This window comes from Aythya fuligula, chromosome 9 (genome assembly GCF_009819795.1).
Source record: "Aythya fuligula isolate bAytFul2 chromosome 9, bAytFul2.pri, whole genome shotgun sequence".
Classification (NCBI taxonomy): domain Eukaryota; kingdom Metazoa; phylum Chordata; class Aves; order Anseriformes; family Anatidae; genus Aythya; species Aythya fuligula.
Window position 1 is genome coordinate 15229477 of NC_045567.1, and position 21641 is coordinate 15251117.

General features: G+C 44.9%; 1 protein-coding gene across 2 annotated transcripts in view; it reads right to left on the reverse strand.

Annotated features, from left to right (window-relative positions):
- The window catches only part of TP63 (tumor protein p63), a 169709-nt gene that overhangs the window by 5345 nt on the left and 142723 nt on the right, over nt 1-21641 (reverse strand). The window contains exons 7-12 of one of the 2 annotated variants that reach the window (XM_032193289.1): nt 14058-14244; nt 12260-12375; nt 11822-11931; nt 10839-10975; nt 9992-10074; nt 8918-9054 (exon numbers count right to left, since the gene is read on the reverse strand). In XM_032193289.1, coding sequence (XP_032049180.1) covers nt 8918-9054; nt 9992-10074; nt 10839-10975; nt 11822-11931; nt 12260-12375; nt 14058-14244 — 770 coding nt within the window. The remainder of the gene's footprint in view (nt 1-8917; nt 9055-9991; nt 10075-10838; nt 10976-11821; nt 11932-12259; nt 12376-14057; nt 14245-21641) is intronic. The other variant, XM_032193290.1, reaches the window with a different exon arrangement.

Here is a 21641-nt window from a genome sequence, read left to right on the forward strand (position 1 = left end):
GGGAATTATTCAGATCGGAGGTTTCACTTCAGCAATTATAAAAGTTGAGGCCAGTCGTAAGATTCGAGTCAGACGGACACTACCCTTAAGAGACCTCCAAATTTCGGACTAGAATTAATAGTTCTGCTTTGCAAGTTCAGGAACCTAGACTAACTGAGCTTCAGCTGAAATTCATATACACCTGAAGAAGCCCCTTAGGGCAGAATCTGCATGCCATGCAAGTGGGGAGGTCACCGTGTACAACAGCCTCCACAGTGAAATTCCAAATGAAACCAACAAAGGCTTCCCAAAAGAGATTTATTTTCACTATTTAAGCTCAGGGCAGGTTTTATTTTAGAGAGCTCATGGCTCTAAACACTTTTTTTTGGATACCTGTAGGTAAAGAACAAGGTTCTCCAAGGAGGTCAGTAGTGGGCCTAATTTTTCTCTCAATGCCACCAAGAGTGATCTCAACAAAACTAGTTATGCTCCTGCAGAACACTGGGGGAAAAAAAAAGTGAACAAGAGCCAAAAGCACCCTATGCAATACGAAAAAAATACATACTTCCACTTACAGCTTAAGGACTCCATTCTCATCTCTTTTGTACTCATAAGAATCAAGATTAGCTCTATTAAGACAATTAAACTCATGTCAATGAAACAGGACAGAAACAAAAGCATTTTTCTTTATACCCATAATCTTTTATACTGAACTATTCAGTCACATAAGCAGACATGAAAGGTCTAGATAAAGCCATTTAGCCAAAGAAAAGTCCCAAGATAAACCAAGATGCAAAATTTTATTCAAAATTAATGTCACACATCAATATAGCAACAGCCTCAGAAACACAAGAAAATGTTTTTGGTATTAAACACACAGACTACATGGTGTTTTGAGGATTCATTTAAAATATATTGCTTTTTTCTCTTTTTTTTTTTTTAAACAGGTATTATAAGAATGTCATGCACAGTGATTTTCATTAAAATTATACTTACTATATCTCAAGAAAGATTAGAAGTAGGAGCATTAACATTTCTTTGATATCAATGCCAGCAAAACACATTTTAATATCAAGGTATAAGGACTTCAATTAAGAGACTATTATGCTTCTTGGAACAGTCTGATACAAAAGGCACTGAGTCACATTCTGCAACTGATTTTTCTCTCTTCAAGAGGCTATGTAATTATTTAGCCAATAACATTTGTAGTTATGCAAGCTCATATGAGGGCAATCAACTCTCACGCTTCAAGGCATATACTGATCATCTCAAGAGGTCAGGAAGGAACTTACTCTCTCCCACATATGAAGCACAGTTCAGTTCACAGGTTACCTTATATAAATCTGTGCTTTCCCAGCTCACTGGATACCTGCCCTGCACCAGAGGTAGAAAACTGCTTGGATAGACCAATTACCTGATTCAGTAGCCAAGTCCTTGAGTCCTCATTCACATTAGATGAGCACACCATAATGTAAGCAGTCTTTATGCAAATTACGAAGGTTCCCTAAGTGCAGGAGTAGAGCAGCTCAGGGTTGGAGAGTTCAAGATCTCACCCGAGCCCCTGTGCCTATGGCTTGCTATCCCTGAAAACTTAAGAGCTAGTTGCAATGCAGAGACCGAGGAAGAATTGAAGCTGCTCAGTTCTGGGCCTGCTTTTCCTTACAGTGGCCAGAGCAAGTGCATCAAGGTTTACATGGCAAGTTCATACATGGTCTATATGCCCAGTGGCAATTCTTTTTCAAGTAAGGTTGCCTACTGCATTGCATAACTCTGGGATGTCACTGATGCACTCCAGTAATGGCACAGAAGGGACAGATGATGCTCAGCTGCACTCATCACTTAGTCATGAAACCAGACACTAAAAAGCAACATTAAAAAGCAAGGAGATGCCCTTGCTCTCCACATCTCAAAAAGCTGCAGTTCTGTAACTACCAGTAGTGCATCTTTTCAATTGCTCAAGTGATCTGTGTGCTTGGTAGCCAGCTGGGAGCATGGAAAGGAGGAGCTCTGATGATGGTCACTAGGCAGGCAGCAGCTACAGCACAGGGCAAATGGTAGAAACAATTCCCTTTACATTTCAGGTATGGGAATTTCACAAGGCAAACAGTGAATGAAGCTTACCCTTCAGGGAATAAAGTTATGATACAGGGAGCAGACATACATTGACTAGTTGATAAAGACTGATACAGCCTGGGTGACTGCTAAGGACCACTTAATCCACTCAGTTATTCCTTGAAAGGAAAGAAGTTTCCTTTTTTGAAGCACCAGAGACAAAGAATCAAAAGAGAGTTGAAGGCTGGTGGCATTTTTCCCCCAGCTGCAGAGGACAGACTAAAAGGCAACTCTAACTCTTCCAGCTCCAAGTTATTTAATGGAAAAAGCTACACTTTCAGATAATCACCTAGTAGCTGGAAAGGAAACTGAGTCACCATTAAGACCATTTTCATAAACACCCTCTTAAAAGTAAAGAATACAAATAGGAAAGACATCCCAGAGGACAGTGGGATCCAAATAATTCAATTGCTTGTTTGGAAATCCCAGGTGCTGCATTGCCCACAATGGTACACGAGAATTCCCACAGGTTAGACCACAGGACAACTGGAACATGAGCCAGGATCTCCTGATGAGGGGCTGTGGGTGCCTCATACCTCCTGGTGGTTTGCTTCCTCAAACTTTCTAGTGGGCAGGCCCTGGAGTACAGTTCTGATTGACATTAGTGTACCCCTATCCCAGTATTTCCATATTGGCATCCACAAGCAGACAAAACCAAGATCCAGTGATGAACCTGTGCTGGAAAGACAGACTGATATTGCCAAACATAATCCCACATTTATGTTGCAGTTGAGGTTCAGATTCCCAGCTCCCACATGGAAAGTAGGGGTATTGCCTTTCTTCTCCCAAATAAAAAGGCACGGTAGTATCTTTTCTGTGATCTTGAAACTCTTCCTAGAGTTTCCAAAGTAAAGAGGCACTTGATTTGTCTAACTTTACACAAGAAACAATGGTAGAACTGCAACTCTATGAATAATCACTGCTAGCATTTACTTCACTATTTATATTTAATCACATTTCCGGGGGGCTCTTCTGCATCAGCCCTCCCCTATGGTAGAACAAGTCTTGTTAAGACAATGCAGGAGATATCCAGAGATGGAATACAGCTCTCAAGAGATTTCAGTGCGAGTCATCACCTGCTCAGATCACAGCTCTGCTGCCTGGAAGCAGATGATGCGATGTTCAGAGATAAGAGTCTTCTCCCACTGCATCAGGCATTCTTTCCTTGGTGGGTGGCCAGGAGGCCCGCTCTGCATTGGAAGGCACCTCCTCTTCAGGCTGTGCCTAACCACAAGTGTGTCAGTGCTTGGTATGCACCTGCTCCAAACAAATCCAGCATCAGTTGAGCTGCAGGCATACAGGTCCCCATTAGCATCGATCCAGCCACCGACTTGCTATTCTCATGGGCTACTGATCGCTGGCATTTGTGTCTGAGCTCTGCTGGGCAAACACCAGCATGCAGGGAGCACCTTTCAGTAAGTTCTTCATATTTCTATCTCCCACAGCCATGAACAGCAGCAGGTTCCCCCAGGAAAGATGCCACTGCCTGAGAACATAAGTCAAAGTACACTTCTCTACCAGCATTAGCAGTTGGTTTTCATGTGAAGACAAGCCAGAGCAAGCACCATCTTGGCAGCTCCTTCCCCATCTCCAGTATGTGCTCCTCGAGCCACAATCAGCAATGCCAGTTTAATTCCATAGCGTGTTACTTGCCTGTTCATCATTCTTCCTTCATGCTGATCTGGGGTTGACACTTAGAGATGAAGCTTCTAAAGGATGCAAATCCACCTTGTCAAGCCCCATACAAACAACTTTCAGAGGCAGAGTCTGACACAAGCAGTGCAAGGATTTACAAGCCCTTGCTGAGAAAGTCTCCTGCACAGGAATTGCTAAGCCAGTCTATTTATGGACACAAAAAGCAAGAACAATGGCCACTGACTGCAAGATTAATGGACAAGATGGGTATGGCTTAAGGCCACTTGGCTGAGTCAACTGCAACATATGCTGGCACTGCTTTCCTTTGAACTGAGGTCTATAGTGACTGGGTAAAATGTAATAGGCTTAATGCGTGCTCCAAAGCAATATGGTGCAAAGTCAGAGAGTGTCATACAGTCTTCCATACAATTTTGATGCATTTTAGATCAGACCTTTTATGATTAGAAATAAAGGGAAACAATTCATGACACCAAATTAGTGGGTGTTTCTACAGAAAAAAAATTGATTTTATATCTAGTGCCAATATAATTACTACCTCCCTCTGTCCAGCAGTACAAATACTTCAGCTACTTGCACTATTACTGCATAACTGGCATTAAAACAGGCCCAACTGATTACCACAGACTTTAAACACCCCACCCTCTTCCATCCCCCCAGCCCATGAATACTTTAATTTAAACAAGACGAGGCATTTCAAAATTGAGACCTGCTCAGAGAAACCCTGCCGAGTTTCACAAATACAGAAGTTAACAGGAAAGAGTATTAACAGATTACAAAAACAAGAAAAAGTTACACCAGGAAAGACAACATTGTGGTTCCAGACCTCCCAATGCCACCGGCAACAGCTAAGAGATCTGTAGAAGTGTCTGTTGTTTTGGCAAACTTTGAGTCCCTTCAGGAGATTACTCTACGTACTCCCTTGCTATCAGGCTGCATATTTGCCCCACTGCTCCTAGTCCTGCGAGCTGGGCAAAGCCACCCTGCCAGCTCGGTTTATGGATATACTGATGGTTTTGGGGGGCTGGAATGTTTTAGGATGGTATCGGTTTGTTTGGGAGAGTCTCTCCTTGAGTCCATGAGTTCACTCCTGAAGCAGGCCGAAAGGAGACTGTAGAGAAGGAACCAGAGAAAAGAAGAGATGAATTTACAGAACCCTTCATCAGACACCAAGAGAGAAACAGCCACCTTCCAACCTTCATGATCACAGAATGACTGTGACAGAGGGAATAAGCAGACGTCTTTGCACCTACAGTGAGGGCATGCAACAGGCATATTTAGAAAGCTGGAAAGCCCCGGATACAAGCAAGTGCTTGGCAAGGAAGAAAACAACTATTTGATATGGAAATCAGATTTCTGTGTCCCAGTCTCACGGGTGCAAACAGTGCTCTGATACTGTTCCCAGCAGCTCTTGATGGGCTGAAGAAATATGAGAAGAAAAAAGCACTCAGCCAAATAGGAAGAAGAGACAAGCAGCTTCCACCAAGTTCATTTCAAACTTCAGTTACTTGAAAAACAGACACTGCGCTGGTACTAGGAAGAGAGGATTGTGCCTACTGTGAAAGGGCTGTAGTGATTATTTCTCCAGTACTCCCTCTTTCAAACCAAGGGACTCTCTGCACTGAAGCTGAAGGGTCCCTGGGGCTGCCAGCTAACACAAAGGCAATGCACCCTCAGAGCCAGCGAAGCGAGCACTGCATGTCTTCATGTGCCTAATCCCACACTTGTATTCTAACTTACTTTAATCTTGCTAATTCTCTAGTGAGATATAGAAATACCAAAAACTTGCTATCCAAGTGCCTTGAGTTCACAACACATGCAAACACAGCACTACAAAAACAAACCAAGCCATGCAAAAATCCAGTAGAGCTTCCACACCAAGACAGAGAACAACCAGGTGGAGGCATGAAGAACACCTTCCCTGCTGGCCTCCTCCCTGCCGTGGTAGGCACCAGACTCCTTGCAGTTCCTGTCTCAGCTGGAGCACATGAGGCACTGGATAGCTCTGCTTTGTCACACCTCACTTATGAGGTTAATCCCTTCTCTTTTGGGGAATGAACTGTGCTGCTCACTAGGTTGAAAGGCAGCCAGTAGGTTGGTAGCTGCAGCCCCACTAACATGAAAGAAATATTTACTAAGGCTGTAAGAGCATGCTAGGATAAGAGTTGTTCTTAGTAGGTGTTGGAAGATTCTGCAAACTCCCTTCGATCATGTTATTACACATTCAAACGCAGGCTGTTCTGAAAACAGTGCTCAAAAGGGTTAATCCCTTTTTGTTGAATATGAAGAAGTGCTTTCCATTAAAACCTTGGAGACTGGGTAGTTATTCCTTGAGAATATTGACAGTGTATTTCACAGTAGAAGATTGAAAAAACTTCCCCTCCCCATGAAAGCGTGGGCCACCTCTGGTATCTCTGAAAACAGGAATTTTCTGGTGTTTAAAACCTTTCTGTCAAGTATTTGCCAGTGGCAGACCTTGAAAATGAAGCCCTCTAAATAAATGTGCTGCTCTTCAAATATGGGCCCCAGGATTTGGCAGTGAAAAAGGAAGAACAGAAACTGCAGCAAAAAAAATAAAACAACAAAACACCTTCCCACCTATGATCATGAAGGTATTTGGCATAACAGTAAATAAGAGAAAACCATGCACAAAAAAGCAAACAGAGAGAGGAGATGAGACAGAGAAAGATGTGGTCTGGAGCAATGTGGAGCACTGCAGTGTTTTTGATCATCTTGCGGGACGTGGATCGTCACCAGATTTGTCCTTTGTATTCCAGAACTGCAAGACAGCTTTATCTGTTGGCCTGTCAAACACAATGCTGGTCTGTTTGTGCCTGAGAGCTATTATACTTTTAAAAAAATCTGGTCTAGAGGAAATAAATTACCTTTCACCATGATATTATCATCCCTTATTTTTTCTACTCTTCAAAAAAAAAAAACCAAAAAACGCACATGTGGTTAGCTAAACCTGCTTGCACACGATTGCTCTTATGCAAGCCAGTTCCTACAAATTACTTTCTCTCCCCATTCTTACAGCAAGATCTTAATTTTACAATTTTTTTTTTTTTTGGGGGGGGGGGGGGGGGGGGGGGTGCAATCATATCTATCGAGTTTCTTCAGCCAAATTTCCCTTTTCCCTCAACACATTCTTTCAGAATTAAACATATATCCTGGTTTATTGAGGCAAAAGTACCAGAACCCACATGCACCTAAGAAGCTGATGCTTGAACATGCATTTCAGCATGGAGGACCCTACTTGATGGCAAGCTGTCAGCAGAGACAACTACTGTAACCCTGGACAGACAATGAAAAAATTTTTTCACCCCACTCCCAGCATCCTTAAGAGCTCTTAATCTTTCTCTCCAGTATCCCAGCACACTCAGCAGCTGAGAAAAATGAGTATATAACTGGACAAGTGCCAGGAGACATGCTAAAAGAAGTTTCATTAAATTAAATGGCTGGACTCATGCACACTGGTCTTAAAGGTAACACAAATACCAACTTCAGTTGCCAGGAACCCATCCTATTGATATAAGAAGAACGAAAACAGTAATTATGGCAAAGCAACTGTCACCACCAAATGAAAGCTGTCATCTGCTGCTGTCCATTTCTGCTTACAGAACCATTTCTCAGTGGAAATGGCTGTAGTTCAGGTGGAGCTTTGAAGACATGCAGCTGAGTGCGCAAAGGCCACAATGTCTAGCAGCTAGTAAATACAAGTTATAGTATATACAAACGGCTCAGACAACCGAATTTTACTTTATTACTTTTAAAAAGCATCTCAAAAATTGCCCAGAGCCCCTGGATGCTCCAGCCATTTCAGCACAAGGCTTTAACATCTCTGCAAGACTACAGCTGACACTAAGAACACAGGTCAAAATGTGAACATATGCAGAGATCTGGCACAAAGCCGTGGTATTGCAGAAGTCCTGAGACAAGGCCAAGGCACCAAAATAAATCCCTACAGGCTCAAATGGGACTTATGTGGTGCCTTGGCCTTGTGCTAACCTCTGCAAAGGAATGAGTTATACCCGCAGCCTCTTGACGCGTGAGCTTACCAGCAGGAACGCGTGAGATGCTAAGCACTACCGCTGGCGGCTACCTACAGCCCGGACGGCTACTTGCTGTCACCCGATACAGCAGGTGAAGCAAGGCCCATGAATGACACTGCTTACGGTCTGTCTGGGAAGTCACTCTCTGAACCAGCCTCTGCAACTGTAAAGCATTAGGAACAGAGAGGAAAATGGAAACCAGACACTTATTTGGCACTTCTTCTCCCCATCCTCCTGCCACTTACACCACCCAAAGTAATCCTTGCGTAGCCCTGCCAGCCGAGTTCAGACAGGGACTATGTCTGCCTGAATGCAAAGTTTCTTACACACTGTGTGGAGAGTCAGTGACAAAGTACTTTTTTTTTGGTTGAAAAACACTTCAAAAGTGCACACAAAGAACCTTTTTTTGAAATGCTCATTGTCTAGAAAGCAACTTGATAAATGTTTTACCCTCAATCGTGATTTTCAGCTTCCACTGTTATAGCTCAGGAACCTACAGAATTTACATTTCACTGAAAGACAGACACAGACACCAGCCCTTCAACATCAGCAGTGCAGCAGTATGGTCTGAGCACTTGGCCAGGCTGGTGCTCACAGTCCCAACCATGTGTGCTTCTACAAAATGCTTTGTGAATTCCCCTGAGGAGACATGGAAAGGACTTCCACATTCATTGATGGTTCTCACAAAGAAGATGGGAGAACAGCACAGACCACTTTATGTTTCCCAGCTTGGTCATGCACATGTATCGGATAGAGATGGACCTGCAATCAGTCAGGGCCTGCACTTAGGGAAGAAGGACTGCTTTGCCCCACTGCACAGACAGGCAGGTAGGTTGCAAAACCTGGATTTCAAACTCAGTCTCTCAGGTTCTGGTCCAGAAATTTGGCTTTGTCCAAATTCCTGGCATTGATTTCCATCAGCTCTGAACACAGGGTTAATAAGCAGTTCCATACTGTTGGAAAGGATTTTTCCAGTGTAGTACGCTAGGAGTGCTTAGCCCTTGGTTAAGCACCTTATCCCTATAAACCATCGCACAGAAGCCTTCTGTGTCTCTCTCCTCTCTCTCCCCCTTCCCCATCATCCTTACTGCAGAGGTCACTGCAAACACACCCATACTCACTGCTTCTGGAGCAAGTGCTGGTGCTGCTGTTGCTGCTGCTGCCGGTAAGTCTCAATCGTGTGCTGGGGAAGGTACTGCATAAGTTCCAGGGACTCTTTGATTTTTAGTAGCATTTCATATGTTTCTCTTCCCCTCACCTGGATCACAGGGAAAAGAGTGAAAAAAACCTTGAAGGACTGCATCTAGAGTGACAGCCATCTTTGAGTTGTAGATTAAGTAAACAACCAGTGCAGAATGCAAATACTGTTTATACTCAATGCATAAACAGAAAACCCGCTAAGCCTGGTGCTAGAAGTACAGCAGATAAATGTAGAAGAGCTGATAATCTGACACCTCAGGCTAGTGAACATTTTGGGGTTATCATCTAGCTTGATGTAAACCTACACTAACCATAAATATTATTTTGGTCCAATCCATTAGACAAAAAATGTATTTACCTGCCTCATATCTGGGGATAAACCTTACGTGCTTTACAGAAAAAGAGTAAGGAGTTTGGCTGGTGGGTTTGGTTCTCCCTTCTCCCTTAAGGGCACCATGGGGTTTCCAATTTAACTCACATAAACATGGTCTATGGGCAAAGCAGTTCAACAGAAAGTTAGAGATCAAGCTTGCCCTTTCTGTTCCTACAATTAATAGAGAATATTTTGCCTCTATCACTCCAGCACAAGGGCAGCACATATAAAAGGCACAGTAGCATCCACCTTTGTCAGCAAAAAAAAGCAGAATTCAGCACATAATTCCTACAGAAAGCTCAGGAGCCACAGATTCAAAAGTATCTCAATACTCAGTCAACACCTCCAAGACGATGATCCTACCAGGCCAGACAAGTCCTTTGAGATATTCTTATATACCTTGCACAAGCCAGACTCAGGTCAGCAAACAATGGAATTTCCTTCCACATTTTTTGTTTAGAACATGCATTTAAAATAGATATCTCTGGGGAAATGAAAGTATTTCACATACCAGTTCTAGATGCTAAACATAGTTCTCTAAGGTCTAGGTGAGCAGCCAAGTTGCCTCAGATCACTAAGGAAGATACTAAACAGAGCAAAAGCAAAGATGGAGAAAACTCACTGGTAAGTATAAGAGCTCATCATCTGGAGAACGTCTTTTTTTGATAGATGTCATCTGTATGCCATGAGTTCCTTGTCGAAAAGCTGAAAGAAACACAAAAAACATCCCATTAGACAAAGAAAAATAGAAAAAAGGAAAAAAGGAAAAGAAGAGATATATACAAGAGACATCAAATGGATGGCTAATGCTTATGAGCTGTCAGTGGACTGGTGATCCACGACAGCAGAGCAAAACAAAATGAGCACAGAGAATCCACTGCAGAAATTAAGACCTCAAATTTGCCTCCTGTTAAAGTATGCCTCTTCGCTAAGCAGTCAAGTGCCATCACTGAGCATATGTGGAAAACCAAAGTTGAGTTTCTACCCTTTGTGCATCTGATGAGCATCTTGTATTCCATGGAGCAGAGAGATGCCAAAGCACCTTAATCACACAGCAGGGTTTATGTAGAGCCTTCATATAGATCCCTGCAACCGTGAAGACGTGCCACAGCAGGAGACACTGGCTAGAACGAGCAGGGAATGACAGCATGGCCCCAAGCGAGCAGTAAAGGTTCAAAAGTGGTTGGCAGGCCCATCCAAGTACCTTGAGGCTATCAGATAAACACGTCCCCAACACTGGTAGTGCTGGCTGGAACAGATAACTACTACAGGCAGCACTGCGAGGGATCCTGTAAACCCAGACTGTCAAACATGCACAGATGCTGTGCGCATCTGACAGACATCTAACACCCTCCTGCCTCCGAGTCCACATGCAGGAGTGCTCTGTCCCCATGGCACAAGTGCCAGGGTTGCACCTGCACCTGGTGACAGCACGATCTGCAATCTGCCCAGCTCTGCCAGCTACTTACGGCGCTTCGTACCATCACCATTCTTTGTGCTGTCAGAGACTTGCTGCTTGCGGATGCTGTCCTCGTCTGCTTTGCGATCTCTGCCTGGGCAAGCGCAAATGCGGGCTTCAAAACATCGGCGGCCCAAGACTTGCCCGCTGCGAAGAAAGGTGAAAGAAGAAACATTAACTGATGGCTCAGACACTGGCCAGCAGCACCCCTCACACCCTGACAACAGGCCAAGCTCACAAGCTAGTTACCTACCCCTGCTTTACCCCTCCAGCTCAGAACTAACGTGTCCCATCCACTGACAGCTCATCTTAGACATGTTCAGTAAATAATGCATAGATTCACTGGAAGTTATAGAAAAAATAAGAGAAGAAATCCACATCATCTATTCACAATGATCCAGCTGTTAACTCAGACTCCTATTTTGATCTTAAATGGTACCTATGTATGCAGGGGAGGGGTGACACCTCAATCAGAGACCTGGAGGAATCAGAATCATTTAGGTTGGAAAATACCTTCAAGATCATCAAATCCAATCATCAACCTGACCTAAATCTAACGTGATTAGCCAGAATAGTTACTACCTGCTTTATTTTTCCTCTAAGTTTGACCACTGGTCTCTACCCTCTTCCTTACATTTTGAGAGATTTGCCACATTAGAGCAAGGGAATGAAAGCACTCTGCTCAGTAGACATAGAAACAGGGTACCTAGCTATTTGCAGGTGGGGGCTAGGCATACTCCTAAGAGTTAAAAATTTCTATGCATCAAAACTCCTCATCTGCAAAAACACTCATCATTTACTCCAGGTAAGAATGCAGTAAGGACAGAGTCCAAATGATTTGGACTAGACTATGCAGACAGACCCAAACTTCCCACTCCCTAGTCAGAATGTCCCAGGTGTTGGGCAACTCTTGCCTGCAAAGATGTGAAAACTGTCCCCTAAGAACCCTGCAACCTCACAAGCAAAGGGCTATATTTGTGACACAGTACTTACTCTCTAGTTTCCAGTGTGACGATGATGAGGATTGGGCGACGGTTCATCCCTCCTACGCAGCTACTGTTACACATGAAGTTGTACAAGACTGTTGTGAACTCTGTCCCAACCTAGATGAGACAGAAGGGATGAGCAGAAGAAATGGTGGATAGAAAGCTCTGCTTTTTGCAAGGTATCCCTCTGAAAATCCTTTCCACTCCCATGGCTGTGCTATAACCAGGCAATCATGGAACTTTCCCCACCACAAGACTTCCTTAAAAAAAAAAGTGAAGAACTCCGTCTCTGAAGGGATGAAGGTATTTAAAATACCATTTCTGATAAAGAGGAATTCAACCTGATGAGGATAGGGCAAGCGCATGACCTTGTCTCCTTTGCCTACTGGTAAGACCCCAACCCTTTCACATGTCAGGATGCCCCCACCCTGAGCTCACAACATACCTGAGGTGGCTCATATGGGACCAGCACGCTCTGTCTCCCAGTGATGGGGTCTTCTACGTACTGGGCATGGCTGTTCCCTTCCACCCTGATCAGGTGGCTGGGAGGCGCAATCTGCCCTGCAAGGACAAGGAGACAAAACCAAGACATTGTTTGGTGATGCAAGCTCAAGTGCAGGGCAACAGGATCTTCCAACCCAGGGGAACCCCACGCCTGGTCCCAGAGGTCTATCACAGCACATGTGCCTCCCAGCCCTTAAAGCATCTCTTTCCACGGTTCCAACTGCCAGACAAAGGCTATATAGACTTCCTCAAGCTCACACTGGATACCTGCGAGCAAACTTGAACATGGATTTCCCAAGATCCCACAATAAACAAGCCCAAACATCAACTGAATGGCAGCTCAAAGCAGCTCTTCCAGCAGGTAACAGGATTTTTGCAGCAGCTGAAAGCCTTCTCCTCCTCCAACCCCAAAGTGTACATGAAACCAATTCCTTCGGGTCTCAACTCCTAGTTCTTTCCAAACAGTTAGCCCTCTTCTGTTCCTGCCCATCATTATCGATCCTAAGGAGTTAAAAAAAAAATAGAAACAGCCAAAAAAAAAATCTTTTAATTAATGGCCAGCTTGAAAAATCATGCTTGCTTACAGCAGTAGAGGGCAAGGAACATGATCTTTGTTTCTAGGCCCCTTTACAATAGTTCAAAAAAGTTTCCTTCCTGCAAGTTTACTTTAGTGTTTCTACAACATGAATTCTGAAAAACAAAGCCTGTTTTAGGTTCATCTAAATGATTCATTTTGTGTTTGAGCTGTTTATTTCTTAAAATACAGCATATTCAGAAATATTTTTTTTCAAAATAAGAATTCATAGTCTTTAAGAATTCATAGTTTTAATCCCTCCTCCCCTTCTTTAAAACTGTCACTTAACCAAGTATCAACTCAAAAGAAATCCAGTTCTGTTGGAAAAGCACTTTCTAACAGAAAAAAAATGTGTTTCAAAACACCGTCTCACTTCATGCTGATTTTCAGATCTCAAGTCCTTGCTTGTTTTGGGACCTGTCTCGCTGGCTGCACTGTAACTAGCCAAGGGAGCTAGGCTCCCAGGACATGCTGCTAACACTTTTTTTTTTTTTTTTTTTTTTTACAGTAGGAGACAAATAATGTATGTAGAATAAAACAGATGCTCATCTGAACTTATGTGAACTTCAGCAACCAAGGCAAAATGGAGCCCAGCCCATGAGTTTGCAGAAAATCCCAAGACATTTTCAAAACAGCTGCTACTTCACTAATATGAGAAGAAGCGAGTAAAAGATTAGAACATTAATACTGAACTGATAGTGTTAAGCGTACAGGAAGGTTGCCTGCAGTTGATGCTGGCACTTAATGCTATCCTACTAGAGATAAACAGCCCCTTCGTCTTTGAGGTGCGGATTAAGAACTGGAGATGATATTGCATCCTGTTACTAGATCCCTGCCCCAGCGACATGGAAGCTCATTCCTGAGCGCAAAAACAGCTGCTTCTCAAAGGAGCCCAAGCAGAGTGGGGAAAAGCTGCCAGAAGGGCACTGGCTGCCGTAGGGACAGACATCCATCCAACCTGGGCAGGCATGAGGTTTATTTCGGTATTTTCTTCCCAAGTACGTGCTCACACAGGAATAGCTAAAGCATAGCACAAAGCTTCCTGCTAAGCACAGCAGCAAAAAAGCTACAAGAAACACTGCAAGGAGGTCTGCTGCCAACAGACTGGCAGCGACACTGCTGCAAAACCCCATATTGGCATTCTCCAAAGCATTGCCCTCCTTACCCTCGTTGAACTCCCGGCTCAGCTCATGATTCGGGCAGCGTTTGACCACTTCAGTGACGTGTTCAGCTTTCTTGTAGACTGGCATAGCCCTGATGACGGCTCCCTGGGGTGGTGGGGTCAGCACTTTGATCTGAATGGGACATGTCTTGGCGATCTGGCAGTACAGCTTTTTCAGTTCGGTGGAGTACTGAATGGGGGAAAAGAGCAAGAGAGTCAGGATGTTCAGCTAGGGGTGGAGGCATGCCAAAGAGATGGAGATGGGTTTATGCACATGGCTGAATGTACCTGCTATTCCATAGGCGTTGCATTTGTTCAGAGAAGAGCCACACAGCCAGACAAATGGCAAAAACAGACCTTTACTTGTTTTAGAATAGTGGAATGTAAGACTAACACCTAGTTTTCCCAAAGGCAAAAATATTCAGCAAGAGCACTGCTATTATGTGATCAAATACAATCTTTATTTCTCTTGTGCATCCCTTGAAAGAGGGGGGGGTGCACATTACCCACCTAACAAAGTGGAAAATATTCTTTTCACAACAGCCTGTAATCCTGGAAAGGCTGAAAACCACATGAAATGTTTCATCCTGTTTTGTAAGAAAAAACTCTTGTTTTTGAGAACAGTAAAAACCATGAACGCTGGAACTGAACACTGTTTGAGAGCAAGACTCTGACCAAGCTGAGAGTTGTGCCAGATCTGGTATTTATCTTTTTTTTTTTTTTCTTAAAAAAAAAAAAAAGTCTCTCATACCCCTGCTGATCATTTCTATATCAGCATCCCCACTTTTAAACTCTGAGCACTGTATCCACAAAGTAGCAGGGGGAAAAAATAAAAAGATATCAAAGCTCTGGATAGCAAAACAACCCAAAAAGCTGGTCTACAATGGAACCTGAAGCACAATCCAGAAGCTGGCTCCAAAATGGAGGCAGCCACCATCCTGGTGTGTGCAACAGACACCTGGAACAGAGCAAGAAGCTCCTATTCACTGTGCTAGTTCAGAGCATGTTAGGTTCCCTCTTCCAGGACATTCTGCTCCAGTGTGCTGGCACAGCATTTCCCTCAACTGTGTTCACATCTGGAAACCTTTACTCAGCAAAACGTTACGGCATAGGCTAAAGTCACTGGTTTATTTTTTTTAAAAAGCCCTTGCTGAAATAAGAATATGCATTTAGCAGGAATAGTCACAAGGACACTTTGGGCAGATACTCAGTGAGGTTGTGATAGGACAAGGGGAAAGGTTTTGACAAGGGGGGAGGGTTTTAAACTAGAAGAAGGGAGATTTAGATTAGAGGTTAGGAAGAAATTCCTCACTCAGAGGGTGATGAGGCACTGGAACAGTTTGCCCAGAGAAGTCGTGGATGCCCCACCCCTGGAGGTGTTCAAGGCCAGGCCCTGGGCAACCTGGTCCGTGGCAGGGGGTTAGAACTGTATGGGCTTTAAGGTCCCTTCCAAACCATGCCGTTCTGTGACTCTATGAAACCTGTAAGTGGTTCAGTATACCACAGTCTAAATCCTTTTTTTTCTGAATTTCCCTGTGAAAGGGACTCTCCAGTCTCTTCTGCTGATCCAAAGTAAGGCAGTTTTTGCTGATACCCCAATACAGAGCAATTCGTTATTTTTTCCTTGGCGTTCAGACACTCGCGAGTGCAGAGCTCTCCCAATAACTAAGCACATAACCCACAGGAATTGCTGGCATTTCCCTACTTCCATCTCTTTGGTTCCTGCAGAGAAAGAAAAGTGAAAGCCCCAAGGTGGTTGTTTTATTGAAAACGTCTCCAGCAGCTGTGGCTGATACAGCCCTGGTCCCAACTGTTCAAACAGAGCACCAACAGGTTCATACAGGTCGGGAGCACAAGTTGGCCATCCACCCTGCTGGGATGGGAAGAGCTGGCGCATGCATGGGTGGGTGGTGGGTGACGTGGCAACAGAAGGATTAGCTAGCGATATTCAGAGATTATTTGCATTTCAAAGTGTACACATTGCTAACACAGGAAAACCAAAGCTGGGAGAGACACTGGGGAGGAGAGGGGGGATTAAAAATAAGACAGGCTGGCCCCTTCCCTGCTCGCTCAATGCCATCCTGCCACATGGCAGAGGAGATGCTACAGGTATTTAAGTCAAGGAAAAAAAAATCTCTAAAATGCAAAGGCCAAGTTGTGCAATGTATTTTATGTGCCTGCAGGCTAGAGATTAAGCCCACAAAGGATTTACCCAGCCCGCGGAAATGGGGAACATGCCAAACAATTACAAAAAAAGTTGCGAAACACATCTAGATGGTGATTTATATCAGACATCTTTTTAACCTGAAATTCCTTATTGTTTTTTAATTAAAAAGCAATTCCTTACTAAAGGTAAGAGTGAGCTCACTATGTTGTCTTTTCATCTCCTGAGTAAGAAAAGAATCACATTTGAAAGAGGAAGAAAGTTTAGAAAGCATACATGGAAAGCCTGAAAAAGCCACCGAACTGCTTGGATGTCTTACTGTCACTGAAGTGTAAAGAAACCGTGCACCCAAATGCAGTGGGCTGAAATGAAAGCATAAATATGGAAGTGTGATGGCTTGGCAAGGGCACAGCACACACACCAGGAGCAAACATGTCTGGTGTCTACAAGCATTCAGAGAATTGAACAAATGGAAGGAGATACACCCCTGTCGTAAGCCCGGGTCAGGGACCAGAAGTAGTGGTGTTGACTAGAGTTTTACATCTAGTATCTTCACCAGCATTAAAAGAGAAGGGGAAATCACTGCTTCTGGAAGGACAGGAAAGGCACCCAATGCAAGCAAAAACACACAGGCTCCAGGTCAACCAGTGTTACCCCTCCACCAGCAAAGAATGGAATCTGCTCCCCTTCTATCTGCCCCCCAAGGGCCCAACTGCCGACCCCTTGAGCTACAACCAGCAGGGAAGCACAGGGCCTGCAGCTTAAATTTACAGACAGAAAACAGCCAAGGGCTAATGGGTTACAAAGAACAGGCCTCTCCGATAACAGAAGAGATGTGTGTTTGAGCTTACAAGCCCAAAACACAGGGCTTGTAAGCCTTCAGACCCCAGAGCTCTGGCTAACACCAACTTGAGCCAGGCACGGCAGAGGAGGGTGAGCAGAAAGCCACCAAGCCCTGTCCTGCTCACCTTTGGGACACAGCTGGGTGCTAGGAGGCAACCAGCAGCAACCCACACAGAAAGACAAGGCAGGAGGTGAGAAGCCACCTTTGTTACACAACTGCAGGAGGAGTTCGTGTCTCCTGGGCGTTGCACAGGGCTCGGGGCCGTGGCACACTGAGACTTGGCAGGGACTCCACCTCTACCCCAGCACAGCGGCCCACAAGCATGTAGTCCTCAAGAGGCCGGTCATTTAACACCGGTGTAAATCTGTCCACGGGGTACCTGCTGTCAGACAGTAAAGGGCTTGAGTTTCTCATCCTGCCAACTCCACTGTGACCACGGGTAACCTGATGCCCAGTCATCTGCTGGCATAAATAGATGCCAACAACTAGGTCAGAGCAACTTGGTACTGGATCAGCGATAATCGCTATATCCACAGAGTAAGACAGGATATTGTATATAGATTTCAAAGCAAATAAGCATGAGAAAACCCCCGAGGCAGGAGCTGCCTGTGCATTCAGAGAAAGCCTGCAGGCAGAGGACCCCAAAACGCCCCACCTGGCAGGAGGTGACGGCCACCCTGCCCACCACTTTGCTACAGGAACTGACAGATGCTCACTGTATGAGAGATAAGAGCACAAGATCAGCAACTCCCAGCAAGGATCACGAGACTGAGATTCAGTATTTTTATGCCAGCAGCGGGGGAGGAAGAAGATCATTCTTTGAAAGACACTGATGTCAGAAAAGTCAAAGCAGAACCAACACTTTGCACAAATCCAGAGAGAGACCTGTCAAGAAATGAATTGCTCTCAATTGGTAACTTTCAGGTGTAAATACTTGAAATTAAGGCAGTTAACAAATCCAGAGCATGACTATTAACCAACAGACTTCTGCTACTTGCCTGAGTAGGGAAATTAATTAAGAGGAAAACTACTAAAAAGGAGTCTGACCTAAATCAACAAGCCTGTCATTTATGGAGATGACAACAGTCATTATGTAGCAGCAGGAAGGAAAGCTGTGCCAAAAGCCTGGGGAGCATGAACACCACTTCTACAAGACATACAGAGCAAAAAAGTTATTTCAAAACAAAAGAACGGAGCCTGGCACCACATTATCCGCTCAGGAGAGAGGTGGGGGGGAAAAGGTTTGGCTCCGATTCTTCCTTGGGGTTCAATTGCTGCAAGTCATGCCCAAATAAGCAGACTTCAAGAGATTGCTAAGAACAACAGCGAATTTAGCTTTTTGCTTAATAATATGTTTTAAAAGGAAAGAAGAAAACATTCCAGCGCCTGCAGCCCTGCCCTCCCCACCTGCCTGTGCAGACATACTGTATTACCCACTCTTGGCACCCTGGCTGGTAATTCAGTATCACAATGCACACACGCCAGCCACCATCAGGCAACACCTGTCTGATTTTTCAGCAAGCCCCTTCTCTGGAAGGTGTGTCAAAGGGTTTAAGGGAGAAAACAAAACACACTTCACTCCTCAAATGGAGAATTTTCACTACAACGACAGACATCTCCTGGAAGCAAGTGCTTTGTGCAAGACAAACTGAAATGGCTTTTCACTGAGCATTCAATTCCCCTGCAAAACTCTGATGTAGCAAAATCCCCCAAACACTGCTTTGGAAATCTACCTCTAGAATCTGCCTTACCATCTGATCCAGCCAAGGGATTACCGCCCTTAAGTCTTTAAAAGGAGTGGGGTTCAAGCAGCTCTGCAAAGGCTGACGAATGTCAACTTGAAGGTGATCCCAGAGGCTGGCTTATGGTGTGACAGCCCTGAGCCCCTTCTGCTCAGATCAACGGGTCTTTTAAATCTCTCGCAAGCTTCTTTCAAGAAGTCACGTTTTAGTTCAACTCAGTTAAACACCAGAGTCATTTTACCTGACATTTTCAAAGCCAGCGGACAGCTGTGATTTCTCCACTAACAAACTAGCTTTGAGAAAGGAAAAAAGAATGAGTTGGAAGAATGAGAAAGCAACATTTACTTATGCTGACGTACTCACAGATGAGAACAAAGAGCCATGAAAAATAGAAAACCTAAGACAGGGCAAAGTTAATTCATTTAGGACAAAACACAAAAGGAGTAGGAAAAAAAAAGTATATTTTAGAAAGAAAAAACGGTATTTATGTGTACATCTTAAATATTTTTGCTTTGACAAACTTTTTCATTCACAGAAATTGTTGGGAGCTGGGGGGCAGGGATGTGTGTGTGCACATTCACACTCTTAGGAGCAGATTTGTGTTCGCAACACTCAGCAGGGAAGTCCCCAGGGAGCTTTCCCAGGAGCACTGTGAATGCTGACACCTCCTGCCAGATGTAACCCTCAGTTCAGCAGAACCTTCACCCCATCGCTTGCTAGCTGTTGGTGCAGCTCTGAGGTCGTCCATCTCACCAGGCTCTAGAGAGCAGGCTTTAGAGTTTGCTGCTCGCAGATGTAGCAGACATTCAAGCCATGGACACAACAGATGAGTTCCACAGCCATCAGCTCTGTGTGCCTCCAGATCCTCTGTGTTCATGCTACCACCACACCAGCAAGAAGCACCTGTGAGCAATCCCCATCTGAGTGGAAAAACCACCATGCAACAACTGGGGAGGACTGGAGCAGGAGGGGATGCTGACAGCACCAGGCACACTCTGAAGACATTTACCAGATTTCTCTGCTGCAGGCAAAGGAAATAAATAACCCTCATCGTCCCCTTGGGGAGGGGCAGAGCCTCACCCACGGGAGTCTGCCTTCGCAGAGGCAAACTTCATCTTCCCCTTGAGCTCCTCTGCCCCTTCCCTGGCCCTGCCGCTGCACGGCCTGCACCTCGCCAGGCGCGCACGAATTGTGCTGATGAGCTATTAAAATCCTTCCTCCGAGCGCTTTTCCCCAGGAGCCGCAGCCAAAGGCCGCCTGTTGCCACCTGTCAGTCCTGGGGATTAATTACCTGCGCCGGGCTGGGAGCGGCACATTCCTCCCCAGCCTCGCCCTGCGAGATGTTGACATCAGGCAGGTGGGCCCCGCGTCCCCCGGCCAGCAGCACGGAGGGGACGGAGGGGGGGGGACACAATCCACGAGCTTAGTGGGGACAGGCAGCGGCTGTGTTGCAAGAAACGTAGGAAATTGGGAAAAGGAAAAGTGTCAAGCAGCGTGTCAGAGCAGCTCTGTGCTGCCTCAGGGCACGCTGTGCACCCAGCGCTGGACTGGACACTGAGGGCGGCTTGGAAGCCTTAGTAAAAAAAAAAATTATAATATCTTTGTTGACCTGCGTAGGTAAATGGGAACAGGGAGGGGTGGCTGGGAGGAGGATGGAGAAACATAGCCTCCGGATGAGGATTCAGCAGGATGGTGCCTGGCTCCCCCTCCTGCAGACAGGGCTTTGGGAGAAGGCACTGTGGTAGAGGCAGAAAAAACCCTGCAGGAGAATTAAGGGTGGGAAGGGGCACATGGAAACAGGTCTGGAAGAAGAGTTGAACACTGCTTCCAAGGAGCTCTGCCACAAGGTTGGTGGGTATCTGTCACCTCTGAAACGCAGCTGCAAGGCTGGGCCCTGACCCAGTCTGACACCAGCACCTCTGGCAGGATGCTGCTCTGCTCCAGCTCCCTGCATCACAGATGTATAGCAAAGGGGGAGGCACAACTTACTCCCCTTCTGGTTGATGCAGATCTGCTCTCACAATCCCAGCAGCTGTGCCTGACCACCTATTTGCCTTGGCAGAGAGAGTCAGCTCCTCACTCACCCCTCTGCTTTTCTCTATACTGCACTCACATCCAGCCCCCCATTACCATCCAGCAAATACCTCCCCCAGCAACACGCCACTCTTGGAGGAGACTGATGAAGTAGGTTGAGGAAATCATTCGTGGGGATATTCACAAGTGATCACGCTGCAGAGAACCTCTGAAATTCCCCAAGAGGTTCAGTTTGGAGCATCAGCTAAACTCACACCATTATGTAAAGTAGACCACTCATTCATGTGACTACTTCAGCATCTCACTTCAGGTTCCCCAGAGATTTTCATGCAAAATTACCTTGATCAGGATGTATTCTGCTTTAAGAATACTTCTCCCTAATATCACCATCAAAACCACAACAGAAATAAATACTGATATTATTCTCTATTGCTCTGTGAAAGTTGTAAATTTGAAAGCTTGAGGGCTTTTGCATTTCATTTTCACATCTACAGCTTTACTTCACCAACAAGTGAAGACCTCTCAAGGTTTGGCTTGAAAACTTTTTTAAAAAAAACAATGAACTGAAAAGTATCCTATTTCAAGCGAAAAAGCCCTGATAGGAAACTACAGATGCAAGTTGGAAATCTTGTGCCTGTCTTTTGATACAAAGCAATGGCTATAAAGGAAGCCGTTATGACTGGATATTATTAGAGTTTTTCTTTGCTATTTTTATAACTTTTAAAATTAATTTTTTAAAACCAAACCCATAACACTCTGTAGTGAAATGACCTTATCTGATGTACCCAGCTCGCACTCTGCTT